Source organism: Schistocerca gregaria, chromosome 2 (genome assembly GCF_023897955.1).
Source record: "Schistocerca gregaria isolate iqSchGreg1 chromosome 2, iqSchGreg1.2, whole genome shotgun sequence".
Lineage (NCBI taxonomy): Eukaryota > Metazoa > Arthropoda > Insecta > Orthoptera > Acrididae > Schistocerca > Schistocerca gregaria.
In genome coordinates, this window is record NC_064921.1 from 791,556,711 (window position 1) to 791,577,075 (window position 20,365).

Consider the following 20,365-nt stretch of genomic DNA (forward strand, 5'->3'; position numbering starts at 1 on the left):
TTCCTCGTCAGATTCTTGACTCACCTCAGACTCATAACCTCTCAGTTCCTCTTCTACTATCAGGGGTAAAGCTCACCCTTATCGTCTTACAGCTTTCCCTGCTTAGTCTAACTTAACCTTATGCTCTGTTACGAAGTCTCTACATATCAATCCATCATATGGAATGTCTAGTCCTGAGCCATGCATGAAGCTACTGCCCGACTTTTCCGACAGCACCTTCCACACTTCAATGTATCTGCACTATACCTCTTCTGAACTTAACTGCTTAACTCGTTACACCTTTCAGCCTAAACATTTCTGCTTCATTTACTCTAACTCTATGCTTAACTGGAATACTCATTCTCTTTAACAAACATGAGTGTGTTCCTAGGTCTATCAATAACTTTAAGTGCTTTCTTAACACTATACACTATAATAGCAGAAAATCATTATCTGTGGCACAGCCTATGAGGGTAACTGTGGGCTTGCTTACTACGACAATGCCCGACTGTGCAGTTTTGTCATCTGTTAGTTTCCCTGTGCTTTTTCCGGTTTTGTTGGCATCAGAGCTCTGCTGCACTTCCTCTGCTTTCGTGTCACCTTGCTTGTCACATCCGTAACAAAGTTAGTGAACTCTCACTGTCATCACCCTTACTCCCCCCCACCATCTTACTCTTCCTACATTTTCTTGCAATATGCCCTCTCAAATCGCATGTAACACATCTTAAATCCTTAATTTCTTTTGGCCCCTTTACCGTTTCTATTCCATGGTTAAACTTTACCCTCGAGACCAGTCCCCATTCTTTCATTGATAATATTGTATTTTCCTCTTGTAGTGCTAACTTCACTGCAGCTGTCAAACCATTTTCATCTCCTTGGCTTCACACTATTGTCTGAATTGTAGCATTACTTAGACCTTGAATAAAACAAGCTCATCTTAATGAGTCTACCAACACTACAGCACCTGTCATGTTCTCCCGACTTGTAACTCGAATTACGGCTTCCCAGAAATCTCTTTGCATCTCGCCAATTCTGCTTGCCCACAACAGGATCACTCACCTTTTCCTTGCCTTTGCTTAGAATATTTTGCATGCATAGTAATCTATTTAAGCTTTAACAAATTTCAATGATGCTTTGTGTTCCTCTGGCTTAACTAATTAAAATGCTGTTTCTTCAGTCTCAATAAACTCTCTAATGCCTTGTTTGTTACCCTTGAACACCCTGCTCCCAAGCTTTGTTACATTTTCCCCTTCAACTCCCCCCCCCCCCCCCCTCCCCTTCACCAACTTATTGGCTGTATTTTTGCATTATTGTCCAGCAGTTCTTCACAGGCTGACAGGCTGAATGCAGGAGTAGACTGCTCCTCTCAATATGGTCACACATTGTGACCAAAGCCTTTCATTGACTTTAGACGATGCAGTGCTGGCCCCACAAGAAGGCTATCTCTGTTTCTCCCTTTTGTCCCACACTCTCTCTTTAACCAGATGTGCTGTCTTCCTGTTATTTTTAATTGTGGTCCATGTCAACGGCTCCATCATCAGAATACACAAGGCCCCCTTTTGTGTGTTGATATCTTATATCTCTCTGGCTCGTTATCACACGCAGCTGCCCATCTACCTTGCTTCCAGTGCTGTGTTTGTTCTTGGCATGTTACTGTCAGTCTTGGATTGCCTCATAGTTGTAATGAAATTAAATTCTGACTGCTTTTAGTTTGAAATTCAGTGACTGTGCTTCACCCTTGGCTGTCCGCATAAAGTTCAATTTTACTTGTACTGGCTGTTTGGAAATAACAAATTTTCGGCCTAGCAATGGTAACAGAGAAATACATGTAAATTTTATTAGTGGATTATTTATTATCCTAAGCAATACCTCCCATTACATAATCATATACTATGGTTTCTTGAATTCACAAATATTTTAAAATAATATTGAAGTTAGAACCTGCAAAGCAGTTATGTACACAAAAGTGTTATGTACACAGATTCTCCTCATAAATAAATACTGTTGCATACTCTTTAAGCACACTACACCAAGCACTACTTCCAGTGTGATTGTTATGAGGAAAGACTTTTTATATTACAGTGACAGTAGCCATGCTGTCACAATTGTTGCTGCAGTTAACATAGCATACCCTGTGTAATACACTTCCTTTATTGTCAGTGCCTTTCCTAAATCCCAAACCTAAAAAGAAAAAAGAAAATTTAGATGATTTAATCATATATAAAGGGAAAAGTTGATTATACAGGGTGAGTCAGGAGGAAAGGTATATGCTTTGAGAGGGTGATAGTATTAATGATTCTAAACAAAAAACTTCATATGGACGTATGCCCTATTCCGAATGTTTTCTGAGATAGGACACATTTAATATCACTTTTGTACATTTTTCTTGAATAACTCGAAAACCGCACCCTCCAGCGAAAACGTCTCACAGTAAAAAATTAAACTATAGTAAATTTCCTACAAAAAAGGCACTATTCATTTTTATTACTAATGGGTTGTGCAAAGAGATTCAGAAGGATGTAGATTGCAGTACGTACTGGGAGATGAAGCAGCTTGCACATGATAAAGTAGCATGGAGAGCTGCATCAAACCAGTCTCAGGACTGAAGACCACAACAACAACAACAACAACGGTTTGTGCGAAGAGAGCACAATAATGTTGAAAAACTCGCTCGACTCACATGGCCTGTAGTTTACATAGTTTTTGTGGGCCAATTTGAGGTAGCAAGTTGAGACAAACAGTTTGACAGGGGACATTTGTGGTCTATCAAGTTGGGAAACTACCTCAAATTGGCCTACAAAAACTACATAAGCTACAGCGCATGCGTGTGGAGCAAGTTTTTCAACATTCTCACACTCTCTTTGTATAAACCATTAGCTCTAGAGAAAAAAAAAATGAATAGGATCTTTTTTGTAGGAAATTTAATATAGTTTAATTTTGTACTGCATCACATTGTCTCTGGAGCATGCAGTTTTCGAGTTATTCAAGAAAAATGTACAAAAGTGATATTAACTGTGTTCTATCTGGAAAACCATTCGGAATATGGTATACATCCATACGAAGTATTTTGTTCAGAATCACTAATACTATCACCCCACAAAGCATGTACCTTTCCTCCTGACTCACTCTGTATCTTGTGTAACAGAACATAGGTTGTAGTTCCACAACACATGGGATTTTTTTTTTTTTTTATTTTTTTTTTACTCCACTACATGTATCCCACAAGTTAACAATTGTCTTATTCATAGTTTTTAACCGCATAAAGTACAAAAACTTGCACTACAAACAGTGTGCTAAGCTTCTGCAAAATTAATGAAGAGAATCTTACTGGGTGTTCTAGCAGGAACAATTTGCAAGGTCAACACATGCACATACTGTATAAAATTTCATTTTGAGTACAACAATCAGATGAAACAGAATCAATAAATTGTACACACTGAACAATGTTCCCTATATCTGGTATAAGGACTTGTTTTCACAATAACCTCACCATACAGTTCTCTCGATTTAATTTTATACTTGTGTACTCATATGATTTCAGAGAGAGGATGTGTCATCTAGTTTTCTTTCTGTTATTATTTGATTCTTATTCCTCAGATGCTTATTTTCTCTCGAACAACTATTATACTGCTTTAGTTGCACCTTTTGTTGCATAACTGGCTCATTTCTCCAAAATAAATTGTGTTGTTCATGAATAGATGCAGATTTATGTATGCTACCAATAATGTCAAAACCAGTAGTAAAGTTTTATCACTTTATGATATAAATACATATAGTTACTTACCAAGTGACGGACACCATTAGATATATGATATGCCAGAGGAAACGCCATCATTGCTTTCATGGCTGTGATTACTGCTGGATTCAAATGCAGTTCTTGCATCCAAGTGATGAAATCAGTGAACCGGTAAGGTGATACAAGAGTACCTAAAAATATTTATAACCATTTCATCTATATCCAACAACAAATAATGTATTTAAACAGAAAAGAACAGTGGGCAGATACATTTCAAACCAAGGAAACAAATGAAAAGTACAATACTTTTCAAAGTATTTATTTACAATATTATTTCTTCTGTATAGCAGTTCCAAAAACAAATAGAAAATGCAAAATTTTTCAAAATAAGCAGAGGTTCAAAAAGGAAATATGAGAACAAAGTGACACATTAAGGTAACAAACAATCTAAAAGCACTGAAAACCTTCTAAGTACAACATAAGTAGCACAGACAGTTGAAAAGACAAGCAAAAGCCCAATAACAAATGAGATATCAAAATCTATAGGTCTATTAATGAAAACGTAAATATTCATCTGTTTAAAATCTTATATCTCTGCAAGTTCATCATCAATTGTTTTGACGTTTTAAAACATCAATGTATGGACGCTGTGACTTACCAAACAAAAGCGCTGGCAGGTCGATAGACAAACAAACACAAACATACATACAAAATTCAAGCTTTCGCAACCAACGGTTGCTTCTTCAGGAAAGAGGGAAGGAGAGGGAAAGATGAAAGGATGTGGGTTTTAAGGGAGAGGGTAAGCAGTCATTCCAATCCTGTGAGCGAAAAGGCTTACCTTAAGGGGAAAAAATGACAGGTATACACTTGCGCACACACACACACACATATCCATCCGCACATTCACAGACATAAGCAGACATTTGTAAAGGCAAAGAGTTTGGGCTGAGATGTCAGTCGAGGTGGAAGTACACAGGCAAAGATGTTGTTGTAGACAGGTGAGGTATGAGCGGCGGCAACTTGAAATTAGCTAAGGTTGAGGCCTGGCGGATAACGAGAAGAGAGGATATACTGAAGGGCGAGTTCCCATCTCCGGAGTTCGGATAGGTTGGTGTTGGTGGGAAGTATCCAGATAACTCGGACGGTGTAACACTGTGCCAAGATGTGCTGGCTCTGCACCAAGGCATGTTTAGCCACAGGGTGATCCTCATTACCAACAAACACTGTCTGCCTGTGTCCATTCATGCGAATGGACAGTTTGTTGCTGGTCATTCCCACAAAGAAAGCTTCACAGTGTAGGCAGGTCAGTTGGTAAATCACGTGGGTGCTTTCACATGTGGCTCTGTCCTTGATCGTGTACACCTCCCGGGTTACAGGACTGGAGTAGGTGGTGGTGGGAGGGTGCATGGGACAGGTTTTAAACCGGGGGCGGTTACAAGGGTAGGAGCCAGAGGGTAGGGAAGGTGGTTTGGGGATTTCATAGGGATGAACTAAGAGGTTATGAAGGTTAGGTGGATGGCGGAAAGACACTCTTGGTGGAGTGGGGAGGATTTCATGAAGGATGGATCTCATTTCGGGGCAGGATTTGAGAAAGTCGTATACCTGCTGGAGAGCCACATTCAGAGTCTGATCCAGTCCCAGAAAGTAACATGTCACAAGTGGGGCACTTTTGTGGTTCTTCTGTGGGAGGTTCTGGGTTTGAGGGGATGAGGAAGTGACTCTGGTTATTTGCTTCTGTACAAGGTCGGGAGGGTAGTTGCGGGATGCGAAAGCTGTTTTCAGGTTGCTGGTGTAATGGTTCAGGGATTCCGGACTGGAGCAGATTCGTTTGTCACGAAGACCTAGGCTGTAGGGAAGGCACCGTTTCATGTGGAATGGGTGGCAGCTGTCATAATGGATGTACTGTTGCTTGTTGGTGGGTTTGATGTGGACGGACATGTGAAGCTGGCCATTGGACATATGGAGGTCAACGTCAAGGAAAGTGGCATGGGATTTGGAGTAGGACCAGGTGAATCTGATTGAACCAAAGGAGTTGAGGTTGGAGAGGAAATTCTGGAGTTGTTCTTCACTGTGAGTCCAGATCATGAAGATGTCATCAATAAATCTGTACCAAACTTTGGGTTGGCAGGCCTGGTTAACCAAGAAGGCTTCCTCTAAGCGACCCATGAATAGGTTGGCGTACGAGGGAACCATCCTGGTACCCATGGCTGTTCCCTTTAATTGTTGGTATGTCTGGCCTTCAAAAGTGAAGAAGTTGTGGGTCAGGATGAAGCTGGCTAAGGTAATGAGGAAAGAGGTTTTAGGTAGGGTGGCAGGTGATCGGCGTGAAAGGAATTGCTCCATTGCAGCGAGGCCTTGGTCGTGCGGAATATTTGTGTATAAGGAAGTGGCATCAATGGTTGCAAGGATGGTTTCCGGTAGTAATACATTGGGTAAGGAATCCAGGCGTTCGAGAAAGTGTTTGGTGTCTTTGATGAAGGATGGGAGACTGCATGTAATGGGTTGAAGGTGTTGATCTACGTAGGCAGAGATACGTTCTGTGGGGGCTTGGTAGCCAGCTACAATGGGGCGGCCGGGATGATTGGGTTTGTGAATTTTAGGAAGAAGGTAGAAGGTAGGGTTGCAGGGTGTCAGTGGGGTCAGGAGGTTAATGGAGTCAGGTGAAAGGTTTTGTAGGGGGCCTAAGGTTCTGAGAATTCCTTGAAGCTCCGCCTGTACAGTAGGAATGGGATTACCTCGGCAAACTTTGTATGTGGTGTTGTCTGAAAGCTGACGCAGTCCCTCAGCCACATACTCCCGACGATCAAGTACCAAGGTCGTGGAACCCTTGTCTGCTGGAAGAATGACGATGGATCGGTCAGTCTTTAGATCACGGATAGCTTGGGCTTCAGCAGTGGTGATGTTGGGAGTAGGATTAAGGTTTCTTAAGAAGGATTGAGAGGCAAGGCTGGAAGTCAGAAATTCCTGGAAGGTTTGGAGAGGGTGATTTTGAGGAAGAGGAGGTGGGTCCCACTGTGACAGAGGACGGAACTGTTCCAGGCAGGGTTCAATTTGGATAGTGTCTTGGGGAGTTGGATCATTAGGAGTAGGATTAGGATCATTTTTCTTCGTGGCAAAGTGATATTTCCAGCAGTGAGTATGAGTGTAGGACAGTAAATCTTTGACGAGGGCTGTTTGGTTGACTCTGGGAGTGGGGCTGTATATATAGTATATATAGTTTTTACATTCAACAGATGAACGTAACTGTAACACACACAACACTAAACATTGCTCGTGTCGGACAGCATGCTTCTGGACAGATGCTGTCAATTTGCATGTTTCCGACTGCATAGTTAAACTGAGTTTTCATAGACTTAGATTTATTTTCATTTTGATTTAATTATATCATAAGACACTGAACTGGAATTGAGCTGTCATTTCTCAATATTTAAACCAATCATAAGAATCCTGACTGGCTGTGTGAACACACTTTTATTGGCACCAAGAACATAGACGTCTACGAACTTAACACTATTGTTCAGTATAACACTCAACGTGAGGCAGTCTCATAAAAGTCTGTTGACAGTTTTTTGGAAGCAATTAACTATCCAATAGAATTTTTGAATTCACTTGACCTGCCAGGGATGCTACTGCATGTACTGTTACTCAAAACTGTCACATTGCAAAATATCAACCAGCCAAAGTTTTGCAATGGCACATTGCTGCAGTAAAAAATTTAATGAGAAACATCATAGAAGTAATAATCTTAACAAGACTATTCAAAGGCGAAGATGTCCTTATTTCTCACATTCCATGATTCCAATGGATATGCCACTTCAATTTAGCAGACTGCAATTCCACAATTGAATGGCATTTGCAGTCACCATCAACAAAACTCATGGCCAATCTTTCGAATTGTTTGGTTTAGATCTAGACACAGATTACTTCTCGCTCAAACAATCACATATTCTAGAGTCAGCAAAGAAGATAATCTGTTTTCTGCATAGACAACAAAACAGCAAAAAATACTGTGAAATTAAACATATCAGGAATGTATGCTTTCTCTTTCTTTTCTTTTCCATTTTACTGCACTAAGCCACAGCAACGCATGGCTGGGTACAATTAGTTACATATAAAATAAAAACAGCCAGGAATATAAGTAACACAAAGGGACAACATAAAATACACACAAACAACAGACAAAATAAAAAAAATATGAAAGTGAATATCAAAATCATTGCAGATAAAACAGACATTGCCAACATTATGAATATTAACTACGTAGATTACAACATAAGTCTAGAGATAGCATCTTCAACTACTAATAGAAAGATCCCATGTTCAGTTCCAACCATTGGTTACTTTTTCAGTTTAAAAAATCATCAGCAGTGACAGCCAAAGACACCTCTCTGCCAATGAACTCATCAAAGAATACAGATTTATACAGCTCCATAGTACCCTTGTGCTCTTGGGGGTGGAGAACTGCCCTTCAAGCAGAAGAAATAGAAATTATCAATGGCTTGAGGATGCAGAATGCAATGGAAAATGCTGCACTGGACACACATAATGTGCATCCACAGGAAATGTTGCATGTAACTATAAAAAGTCTTGATTATCTCTCCCAGATTCAGGTCTCTAGGAGTGTACTGCCAAGGGTGGAGTGGTCTTGAAAACAAGATTGAAAAAACCAATGAAATGGTAATATTCTGCACGCAGGAGCATGGAATGTAAGAAGTCTAAATGTGCCAGGGAAGCTAGAAAACCTGAAATTTGGATAATATATACCACAGTAGGTATTTCAAACAAAGATTCCAAGACTTACCAAGCGGGAAAGCACCGGCAGACAGGAACATGAACAAAACACAAACACACACACACAGAATTGCTAGCTTTCGCAACCGATGGTTGCTTCTTCAGGAAGGAGAGGGAAAGATGAAAGGATGTAGGTTTTAAGGGAGAGGGTAAGGAGTCATTCCAATCCCGGGAGCGGAAAGACTTCCCTTAGGGGAAAAAAAGGACAGATGTACACTCGCGCACACACACACACACACACACACACACACACACACACACACACACACACACACATATATCCATCCGCACATACACAGACACAAGCAGACATATTTAAAGGCAAAGAGTAAGGGCAGAGATGTCAGTCGAGGCGGAAGTACAGAGGCAAAGGAGTTGTTGAAAGACAGGTGAGGTATGAGCGGCGGCAACTTGAAATTAGCGGAGCTTGAGGCCTGGCGGATATCGAGAAGAGAGGATATACTGAAGGGCGAGTTCCCATCTCCGGAGTTCGGATAGGTTGGTGTTGGTGGGAAGTATCCAGATAACTCGGACGGTGTAACACTGTGCCAAGATGTGCTGGCCGTGCATCAAGGCATGTTTAGCCACAGGGTGATCCTCATTACCAACAAACACTGTCTGCCTGTGTCCATTCATGCGAATGGACAGTTTGTTGCTGGTCATTCCCACAAAGAAAGCGTCACAGTGCAGGCAGGTCAGTTGGTAAATCACGTTGGTGCTTTCACACGTGGCTCTACCCTTGATCATGTACACCTTCCGGGTTACAGGACTGGAGTAGGTGGTGGTGGGAGGTGGGAGGATGCATGGGACAGGTTTTACACCGGGGGCGGTTGCAAGGGTAGGAGCCAGAGGGTAGGGAAGGTGGTTTGGGGATTTCATAGGGATGAACCAAGAGGTTACGAAGGTTAGGTGGACGGCGGAAAGACACTCTTGGTGGAGTGGGGAGGATTTCATGAAGGATTGATCTCATTTCGGGGCAGGATTTTAGGAAGTCGTATCCCTGCTGGAGAGCCACATTCAAGGTCTGATCCAGTCCCGGGAAGTATTCTGTCACAAGTGGTGCACTTTTGGGGTTCTTCTGTGAGAGGTTCTGGGTTTGAGGGGATGAGGAAGTGGCTCTGGTTATCTGCTTCTGTACCAGGTTGGGAGGGTAGTTGCGGGATGCAAAAGCTGTTTTCAGGTTGTTGGTGAAATGGTCGAGGGACTCAGGACTGGAGCAGATTCGTTTGCCACGAAGGCCTAGGCTGTAGGGAAGGGACCGTTTGATATGGAATGGGTACTGTTGCTTGTTGGTGGGTTTCATGTGGACGGATGTGTGCAGCTGGCCATTGGACAGATGGAGGTCAACGTCTAGGAAAGTGGCATGGGATTTGGAGTAGGACCAGGTGAATCTGATGGAACCAAAGGAGTTGAGGTTGGAGAGGAAATTCTGGAGTTGTTCTTCACTGTGAGTCCAGATCATGAAGATGTCATCAATAAATCTGTACCAAACTTTTGGTTGGCAGGCTTGGGTAACCAAGAAGGCTTCCTCTAAGCGACCCATAAATAGGTTGGCATACGAGGGGGCCATCCTGGTACCCATGGCTGTTCCCTTTAATTGTTGGTATGTCTGGTCTTCAAAAGTGAAGAAGCTGTGGGTCAGGATGAAGCTGGCTAAGGTGACGAGGAAAGAGGTTTTAGGTAGGGTGGCAGGTAATCGGCGTGAAAGGAAGTGCTCCATTGCAGCGAGGCCCTGGACGTGCGGGATATTCGTGTATAGGGAAGTGGCATCAATGGTTACAAGGATGGTTTCCGGGGGTAACAGACTGGGTACGGATTCCAGGCGTTCGAGAAAGTGGTTGGTGTCTTTGATGAAGGATGGGAGACTGCATGTAATGGGTTGAAGGTGTTGATCTACGTAGGCAGAGATACGTTCTGTGGGGGCTTGGTAACCAGCTCATCCTGGCCGCCCCATTATTCTAATTTACTTAAAAGGATATTGTGATTTACACAGTCAAATGTGACTTTGACAGTATGTTATTTGGGATAAGATGGTTACAAAGCTAATTGTACATTACTTTTTCTAAAATTTTTGAGAACGCTGGCAGCAGTGAAATTGGACGGAAATTTGATGCTATTTCTTTATATCCCTTCTTAAACAGAGGCTTAACTTCAGCATATTTCAACCATTCAGGAAATATTCCGCTGATAAACGACTGGTTAAACAGATAGCTTAATATTATCTATTCCTTGTAATATATTTTCTTTGATGTCCATATTACAGTCTTTAATATTTTGCAATATTTCTTGTAATGTGCTATAGCATCAACATCAGAATTGTTTCTGATTGACAGATACAGTTTTCTTTTTGTTTTACAAGATACCCCTATTCCTTGAGGGACCCATGGCTTCTTTGTGGACTTCGCTCTAACCTTGGTAAGTTTTGGGGGAAAACAGTGTTCGAATAAGGTAATCACTTTATTAGCAAAAGTATTATATTTTTCATTTATGCCATGAGCACTGTAAACATCAGTCCAGTGAATGTCTCTGAGGAGTGTCCTAAAATAATCCATTTTTGGCTTACTGATTACCCTCTTGAGCTCAGATTTAATAGATTTTATATCCTGTTCAGTATTAATATTTAACAGAAGGAACTGCATGTAATGGTCTGAGTGGCCATTGACTATTGGTTTTGTAATATAATTTTGTTCATTGGACTTTTCTATAAAGATATTATCAATGGCTGTTTGTGAACAATTGGCTACCCTAGTGGGGAACTTTACATTACACAACATGAGCCTTAGTTTAAGCAAGTAATTTATGAGATAAAGAAGAAATTTCTGCTAACGTATATTTGAAGTAAAAAAGTATATGGAAATGAATCACAGGCTGTGGGTATAGTGATGTGACTATGGAAACCGAGAACAGTCAATCACTGTAACCAGATGATTTACAGCATGTTACATACTGTAGGTTGACAAAGACCTTACAGGTGAGATAGAAAAGAAAATGTCACTGTTATAACCTTTAATCACAATAATTGCGTGGATTTTCACACTCTCTCTTAGAAACAATAGCTGATCACATGATTACAACTCAGTCTCTCGTATTCGACTGCTGTGCCGTGACATGCGGCCGGTGCCGTTCGTAGCTAGGTGGCGCTCCCGCGCTCATCTGATTTGCGGAGCGCCTCTATCGCCGTTTGTGCGTACTGTCGTGGCGGCACTGTTAAATGTCGTGGCACTATCACAACACTTTTCCCCCCTTGAAAAAAATAAACACTCACTTCCTTGGAGACATGGACAGCGCAGAGACATCCATGGCCTCTTGTGAGGCCCCGAGGAGATCCCGCGCAGAGACACGGGAGCATGGTCGAAAATGTCCAGGACGGAAGCTCGTGCGAGGAACGTGCCTCCTGGATGAGATGATGGGTGAAAACTCCGGAGCAGCATCCATAGGTGTCATTGACCTGGGAGTGTGCTCCAGCGAGATGGGTCCCGGAGAAGGCGGCGTCGCGACTGGGGCCGGTTCCGGAGTACTTGGAAGCGGCAGCGACGGCGGCTGCATCAACACGGACGGTAGATCGGCAGCAGCGACAGGACTGGCGTCTCGAGCTGGTGGAGGCGACAGATGGGGCGGTGGCACAGGCGTGGCCACCACTCGTGGGCGCATCTGATCGTAATGGCGAACAACCGTGCCGTCGCCCGTACGGATTTCACAAAGCCGGCGGCCGCGAAGAGCCTTGACCACCCCTGGAATCCATTTAGGGCGAGATCCATACCCTCGTGCCCACACGTCGGCGCCCACCGAGTATCTTCCCGCACTAGGGGACACAGTACAAGGCCTGACAGGGTGAAGCAGGTGCAGTAGAGTGCGCGGTTGGCGGCCATGCAAGAGTTCAGCAGGGCTGCGATCACCCAGAGGCGTGAAGCGATAAGAACTCAGAAATTGCAGCAGGGCGTCATCTGTGGAAAAATCACTAAGGAATTTTTTCATCTGGCATTTGAAAGTGCGGACAAGGCACTCGACCTCCCCATTCGATTGCGGATGGAAGGGAGGTGAGGTAACATGATGAATCCCTTGTCCAGTACAAAAATCACGGAAGGCCTGTGAAGAGAACTGAGGGCCATTGTCCGTGACGATTGTGGATGGAAGACCTTCTAGCGCAAAGATTTTGGACAAAGCCAGCGTCGTCGCCGCAGTGGTGGGCGACGGACATCTAACAACAAATGGAAACTTCGAGAAGGCATCAATCAACAGTAGCCAATAAGTACCGAGGAAGGGGCCAGCAAAGTCGGCGTGCACCCGTTCCCATGGCTGAGCTGGATCAGGCCACGGAGAGGGCATTGTACGAGGTGCCGCCAGTTGTTGAGCACACTGGCCACATGCAGCAACCATATGGGCGATGTCCGAATCAATGCCGGGCCAATAAACGTGCCTGCGGGCCAGGGACTTAGTCCGAGAAATACCCCAATGGCCTCCGTGCAACAGTTTGAGAACATCTTTGCGAAGAGAGGCTGGCACCACGACCCGTGGAGATGCGCCATCCGTGGCCAGAAGAACAACACCATCACGAACAGACAGACGAAGGCGCAAGGCATGGTAGTTGCGAAGGGGATCCGATGCCCGGCCCCCAGTCCTGTCTGGCCAACCTCGTTGAACAAAACCGATCACCCGGCGCAGGACCGGGTCCCGCGCAGTAGCTGACGCGACGTGCGAACCTGTAAGTGGAAAGCCCTCGACTGCACGACGTTCTTCCTCATCAATGTGGAAACAGAGGAGTTCATCGCGATCGAAAACAGGGTCGGGGCCCATCGGCAATCGCGACAATGCATCCGCGTTTGCTTGCTGGGCCGTGGGGCGATAGTGAATCTCATAATGAAAACGAGACAAGTATAAGGCCCAACGTTGCAGGCGGTGAGCTGCCTTATCCGGAAGTGACGCCGAGGGGCTGAACAGAGAGACCAGCGGTTTGTGGTCGGTGATGAGGTGAAACTTAGAACCATACAAAAAAACGCTGAACTTTTTTAGAGCATAAATGATAGCGAGCGCCTCCTTTTCGATTTGAGAGTAACGCCGTTGCGCCTCGTTGAGGGTCTTGGAAGCATAGGCAATGGGTCGTTCCGACCCATCCTCATACCGATGGGCGAGAACAGCCCCTAGGCCATACTGTGACGCGTCAGTCGCCAGAACCAAGTGCTGACCCGGACGGAATGTGGCAAGACAAGGCGCCGACTGCAAATGAGCCTTCAGGCGGACAAAAGCCTGCTCACACCCGTCGGACCAACAGAAGGGGACGTTTTTGCGTAACAGCTGATGCAGAGGATAAGCTACCGCTGCTGCGGATGGAATGAATTTGTGATAATAAGCAATCTTGCCTAGAAACGCCTGAAGTTCTTTGACCGTAGACGGCCGGGGTAGAGCGTTAATGGCCGCAACGTGCTCACGGAGAGGGCGTATGCCCTCACGGGACAACTGGAAACCAAGATACTCAATGGAGGGTTGGAAGAACTGTGACTTGTCCAGATTGCACCTCAACCCAGCCGAATGCAAAACCCGAAACAGTGAACGTAAATTACGAAGGTGCTCCGCAGTGGAGGCTCCCGTGACAACAATGTCATCCAGATAGTTTATGCAGCCGGGAACGGAAGCCGTGAGCTGTTCCAAAAACCGCTGAAAAATGGCCGGTGCGCTAGCGACGCCAAATGGTAATCGCTGGTACTGATACAACCCACAAGGAGTGTTGATAACGAGAAATTCCTTGGAAGGAGCGTCCAACGGCAACTGATGGTACGCCTCCGATAAGTCAAGTTTGGAAAAGAACTGGCCCCCAGCGAGCTTGGTAAACAACTCCTCAGGACGAGGAAGAGGATAAGTGTCAATGATGCTCTGAGCGTTGACAGTGGCTTTAAAGTCACCACACAATCGCAGACTCCCGTTTGGTTTAGAAACCACCACGATCGGCGATGCCCATTCGCTGGAGGTAACCGGAAGGAGAATCCCTGAAGCTGTTAACCTGTCTAGCTCAGCCTTGACTGGTGCACGCAACGCCACTGGAATAGGGCGTGCCCGGAAAAACTTAGGGCGAGCCGTAGGTTTAAGAGTAATGTGGGCTGCAAAATCCTTGGCACAACCCAGACCAGCAGAGAACACGGACGAAAATTCACAACACAATCCATCAAGCTGTTGATACGGAATGTCCTCAGATATGAGGTGCACATCATCATCAATGGAGAACCCAAACAACTGGAAAGCATCATAACCGAACAGGTTTTCAGTGCCCGCATGATCCACCACATAAAACGTGAGGGGCCGAACAACAGACTTGTAGGCAGTGGAAGCATCAAACTGGTCCATGATAGGAATTTTCTGCTGATTATAAGTCCTCAGATTGCGCGTAACTGGAGACAAAGGAGGGGAGCCCAACGCCAAATACGTGCGAGAATTAATGAGAGTTACTGCAGAGCCAGTGTCCACTTGCATGCGGATGTCTTTATTCAGAACACGAACAGTAACAAACAACTTATTTGTTTGAGAAAGCACACAGTGAACATCCATGTCCGACGCCTCGTCCTCGTCGACAGGAACTTTATGGGACTGACACACAGAAGCAATGTGGCCTTTTTTCCTACATGAATTACACGTGGCCCAACGTTTTGGACACGCTGCCCTGTCGTGCTGTACGAAACAACGGGGGCAAGAAGGAAGCGCGGAACGAACCGGCTTCTGTGGTTGCTGGTTTCGCTGCGAGCGTTGCGGCCCAACGCGAAGTTGTTTACGCGAGTGAACCGCCGCCACATCTTCGTTCTCCTGTGCAACAGGCAAATTGTCCTTGTCGAGAGTTGACTGTACAGCGCCTACATCACACCACGCGTCTATTTGCGCGCCAGCAGCGTGAGACACTTCAAAGGATTGAGCGATGCTTAGAACTTCCGACAACGACGGGTTTGGCAGTTGTAGGGCACGTTGCCGAACTTCTTTATCAGGAGCAAGCCGTAGAATAGCATCCCTAACCATTGAATCCGCATAAGACTCGTGATGAGTGTCCGTGACAAACTGACATTTCCTACTCAGGCCATGTAGTTCCGCCGCCCAAGCCCGGTAAGATTGATGGGGCTGTTTACGACACCGGTAGAACGCCACGCGGGCGGCAACGACGTGGGTGTTTGTTCGATAATAGGCAGACAATAAGTCACACATTTCTTGGAAGGACAGGGAGGCTGGTTCCCGCAGAGGGGCTAACTGAGATAGCAGCTGATAGACCCGAGGGGAAATCCAAGATAGAAATAACGACTTACACATAGGAGCGTCGACAACGCCGAAGGCCAAGAAGTGTTGCCGCAAACGCTTTTCATAATTCTCCCAGTCTTCAGCGGCCTCGTCGTAAGGAGGGAATGGAGGCGGAGAAGAGGAAGACAGACGATGAGTAAGCGACGTCGACAATGCCTGAATCGCTGCCGTCAGCTGTGTTTGTTGTTCAATGAGCGCTTGCATAAGCTGTTCCATGTCTGCCCCGTCACGAACACGCAAATCCACAACGCGGTGAAAATATCCCGACCTCGTCGCCAAAAAGTGTTATAACCTTTAATCACAATAATTGCGTGGATTTTCACACTCTCTCTTAGAAACAATAGCTGATCACATGATTACAACTCAGTCTCTCGTATTCGACTGCTGTGCCGTGACATGCGGCCGGTGCCGTTCGTAGCTAGGTGGCGCTCCCGCGCTCATCTGATTTGCGCAGCGCCTCTATCGCCGTTTGTGCGTACTGTCGTGGCGGCACTGTTAAATGTCGTTGCACTATCACAACAGTCACATTGTCAAATTCTTCACCTCTTCCTCAAGAAGTTGCAGAAAAATTAAGGCCTCACAACTCTTTTCCACTCAAGTTTTACAGTCTCCCAAAAATCCACAAGCAACAACCAACTGTAAGTAAAATCAGAGCACAGACGTATGACTTACCTAAACATCTAACTTTACTGTTAAGACCTTCCGTGAGAAACTTTCACATCATATTAGCAATTCTGCTGACTTTATTAATAGAATTAAGTACCTAAAACTTAACAAATCAAACTTATTAATAAGTTTTGATACTGTTTAATTCTTCACAAGGATCACTTAATGTGTTTGTTGTCACTAATCAGCACTTAAGTTCAAATTCGATATAAAAATCTGTTCCATCATGCCCATCCCTGAACTTACTTTTTATTCAATATTCAACATTTTGAACACATTGACAGTGTTGCCATGGGTAGTCCTCTATCCCCCTGGTGGAAAACCTTTCCTATGGAAGACTGAGGAGAGGACACTTGAGTCAGTGGAACTAAAACCCAAAGTTTTCTGGTAATGAGTAAATGATACTTTTGTAGTGTGGGCCCCTGGTGAGGCAGAGCTGTCGTGATTTTTACAGCATCTAAATTCTGTCCGTGAGAATATACAGTTTATGATGGAAATGGAGGCAGATGGCTGTCTTCCATTTCTAGATGTTTTAGTCAGCTGGAAATTGAATGGATCACTGGGGCTTTCTGTTTACCACAAGCCCATACATACAGACCTATATTAGTAGGCATCTAGCTGTCACCACCTTTCACAAACTGTGGGTGTCCTTCATACACTGGAATACTGGGCCCATGTCATATCTGATAAGAGACACCATTGCAGAGGAGCTAGAACACCAACAGCCTGCATTTATAAAGAAAATGGATATTATCTCTCACATTTTCTTGGCATGTTTGATTACTGGTATGCTTCCAAAGTGTTCTGCTGTGTAGTTTCCATTACATGTATAATATTTCAAAGATCAACCCAGCTGTCATCTTCAGGTGTGAGAGTTTTCCTTTCATGTGTACTAGCCGCCTGAACTCTAATCAGTCCAGGCAACAAGTACACATAACAGCAATTGAAGACAACATACTTCAGTGCTAATTGACAATCAGTCCAGGGAACAAGTACACATAACAGCAACTGAAGACAACATACTTCAGTGCCAATTGACACAGACTGTACCAAAGAGATATTTCAAATTTATGAGGGTTGCAATACAGAGTCTTATTCTATGTTTTGCTGACTGAGAATATTGACTTCAAGATAGTCAGTGGTTGTAATGGGCCTCAAGATCTTCATATTCACAAACTCTGTAACTTCTTGTACTATTCTTCTTGTTAGAACTTTCTTTTGTGCTGTATCTCATTATGTTATCAAGGGTACAATAACCTGTCTTTAGTTCATTCTAGATGGCACAGCAACTTCATATCACAATTCAAATCTTTAACCTCTTGCAGTCTCTTACTACTACCTGAGAAAAGCTGTTACATAGGTTAGATGAACTGGAACAATGGCAAGAGAATGTCAGATGGACACCACCCATTAGACCCAGCAAATGAATCTTGGTCCAAGTACAGAGCGCAGCTGGAGTAACAGTTCACAACCTACAGGACAACATGTGATGTTACCAAAAGTGCATCCTTATTACCCAATGTTGGTGCTCATATCTACTAGCTGGTGCAGCAATTATATCTGGATTAGGACCAATGTGTGTTAGGTTATATGGAAGTGAAAGACATGTTAACTAAATGTTTTAAAGGTACAATTCTAGTGGTGGTGGCATCCGTAAGTTTTATAAGGTGGATAAGACAATCTTTTAACATATGAGCAGTCATTACGCAAGATCTCACTCAGTACCGGAAATTCAAATGTGAAAACAGGACTGTAATCTATCTTATGCCAATATGGCTGTCAGGGACATACTTATCATTCATACAACAGATGCAGCACTGTGAAATGATCTTATTCACTTAAATTATCTCATTCACTTAAATAATCCTATATTGGAAGAAACTTTATTGGTGCTTCAAGTTTCTGAACTAATAAGGCGAGCTGCAATATTGGAGGAACTGAGGTTTTTAAGGCAGATTTATATAATCGTGACAAATCTTTCTGTCACAAGAGTAAACATGTCAGTAAAACCTGCCAAGATACTGGGGGCGTTACATGCCACTAAAAAAAACACAAGTCAATATTCATAGGCAGTCAGTCATCTACAGTACACAGAAGATGACTTTGAAAATAATGTTTACAGTATTCTTTCTCAAGGTGATAAAGCTGTTTCAACAGATCTTGGAATCAACAGACAAAACATACATTTCAACTTGATACAGGTTCCTCAAAAACTATAATTAACAGTGATATGTACACCTTTATTTGGTTCTCCACAGTCGTCCAAATTTCAAGCCATGCTAATGAGTTATAGTGATCAGTCAGTCCAAATCAAAGATCATTGCATTGGGACTGCCAGGCATAAAAACAAACATGTACAGCCACCAAAGCTGATGAAACACTTGCGAACAACTGCTAACATAACAGGACTGGACCTTTTTTAGCAGGTTAGATTCACAATTCAGGATTTGGCCAAATACATCCAGAACACAGATGAAAATGTGGAACATGCACTACCCACTTCTTATTTTTTCTAGATGTATGCAATGGAGCCCTGGTGCCGGCTCTCCCCAGATGCCGCTGGACCTTTTATGGAGGCTAAATGGCTAATTCTTGTGGACAGCCATACAAGCTATCCTTATGACATCACTATGAACAGTAAGGGGGCACTCCAAATGCGCCACGCTCTGAAACAAATTTTCACTGTTGTGGATCTCCTTGCGGCTATTGTTACAGATTACAGTGCCCATTTCAAGAGTTATGAATATGAATCTTTCTGCAAGGCCCATAGGATACAGCACCTATACAGTGCACCATTTCATACAGAGTCGAAAGGGGTTGATGATAGCTTCGTTCTGACATCCTGCGTGGAGATGCTACACCATAGGAAGATGAGGATCCTTCTGTCCCTCATGGCACCTTGTCAATGGGTAAACATCATACATCATCACTACTGAATCTAGCGGCAAAAATAAATGTAAAAAACAGCACTTGGAAATCGGTACCACAGACTCCCATTCTGATGTATGGTATCGCAAGAAAGAGTAGTATCCTCGGACAGAGGTCTGTCAGCTGGGCAACACAATATATGTTGTACTGACATCAGATGGTTATATCCAATGCAAATATGTAGAACAGCTCTTACCATGAATGGATACATTTCTTCCTTCTTGGAATCATTGTTCTGTTTCAGTTCCAGATGACATCAATGGTTCTGCCACGGAAGTGGCAGGCGGAGCCACAGAAGAGCAGCAGCCTACCAGTGCTGACACCCTAGCAACACAGAACCAATGTGGACACAAGCCCAGGCTCAGTTGCAGCCAAACTATTTTGCTGCACTGTCATGTGCATCAGACATGCAAAGGGGTGACATCACTCTGCCTGAAAAACCAACGGTTGGGACACGTGTTATCGCTCGGTATCCACAGCCAATCATGTGGATTCCAAAACCAATCCATGCCCCACACCCCAGTGAGTCAGTGGAGTTCATATCCCATCAGAGAGTGATAGCAGCAGTCTGAAGAGAGCAGCTGCCAGTCTGGAACCAGCAACCTACAAGCAGACTGGCCATGAGGATAGCAGCCTACCCCTTTTCAAAAGGCAGAAGGGGTATTTAAATATATAAGGCTCCACATCTCATATGTGTCACTGCTTCCCCCACTCTGAGGTAGCACCACTGTTAAGGCAGTCAGTCATCAGTTTTCAAGGTGGACAGATACGGATGTGTATCGTGCTTTAAGGCCCCATCGCATATCACGAGTTCATGTAAGGAGTGAATGAGAATGTGTAAGATGATTGGGAGTGCTTCTCAAATAATGTATCAGGTCACAGTAGGTAACTGCTATGTTAGAGACTTCCTTCTCTCCGGGCCTTTTTCAAATACACCTCCTCCTCTTGCAATTCTTGAAAAGCATATTTGCTATTACTAGTTGAAATGTATTGCAG

General features: G+C 44.0%; 1 protein-coding gene across 2 annotated transcripts in view; it reads right to left on the reverse strand.

Moving 5' to 3' along the window:
• Positions 1 to 1,277: 1,277 nt before the first annotated feature.
• Positions 1,278 to 20,365, reverse strand: part of LOC126335052 (succinate dehydrogenase cytochrome b560 subunit, mitochondrial) — an 80,326-nt gene continuing 61,238 nt past the window's right edge. For both annotated transcript variants that reach the window (XM_049997930.1, XM_049997929.1), the window contains 2 exons: positions 3,764 to 3,906; positions 1,278 to 2,160 (listed from right to left, as the gene is read on the reverse strand). In XM_049997930.1, coding sequence (XP_049853887.1) covers positions 2,056 to 2,160; positions 3,764 to 3,906 — 248 coding nt within the window. In that variant the 3' untranslated portion in view covers positions 1,278 to 2,055. The remainder of the gene's footprint in view (positions 2,161 to 3,763; positions 3,907 to 20,365) is intronic.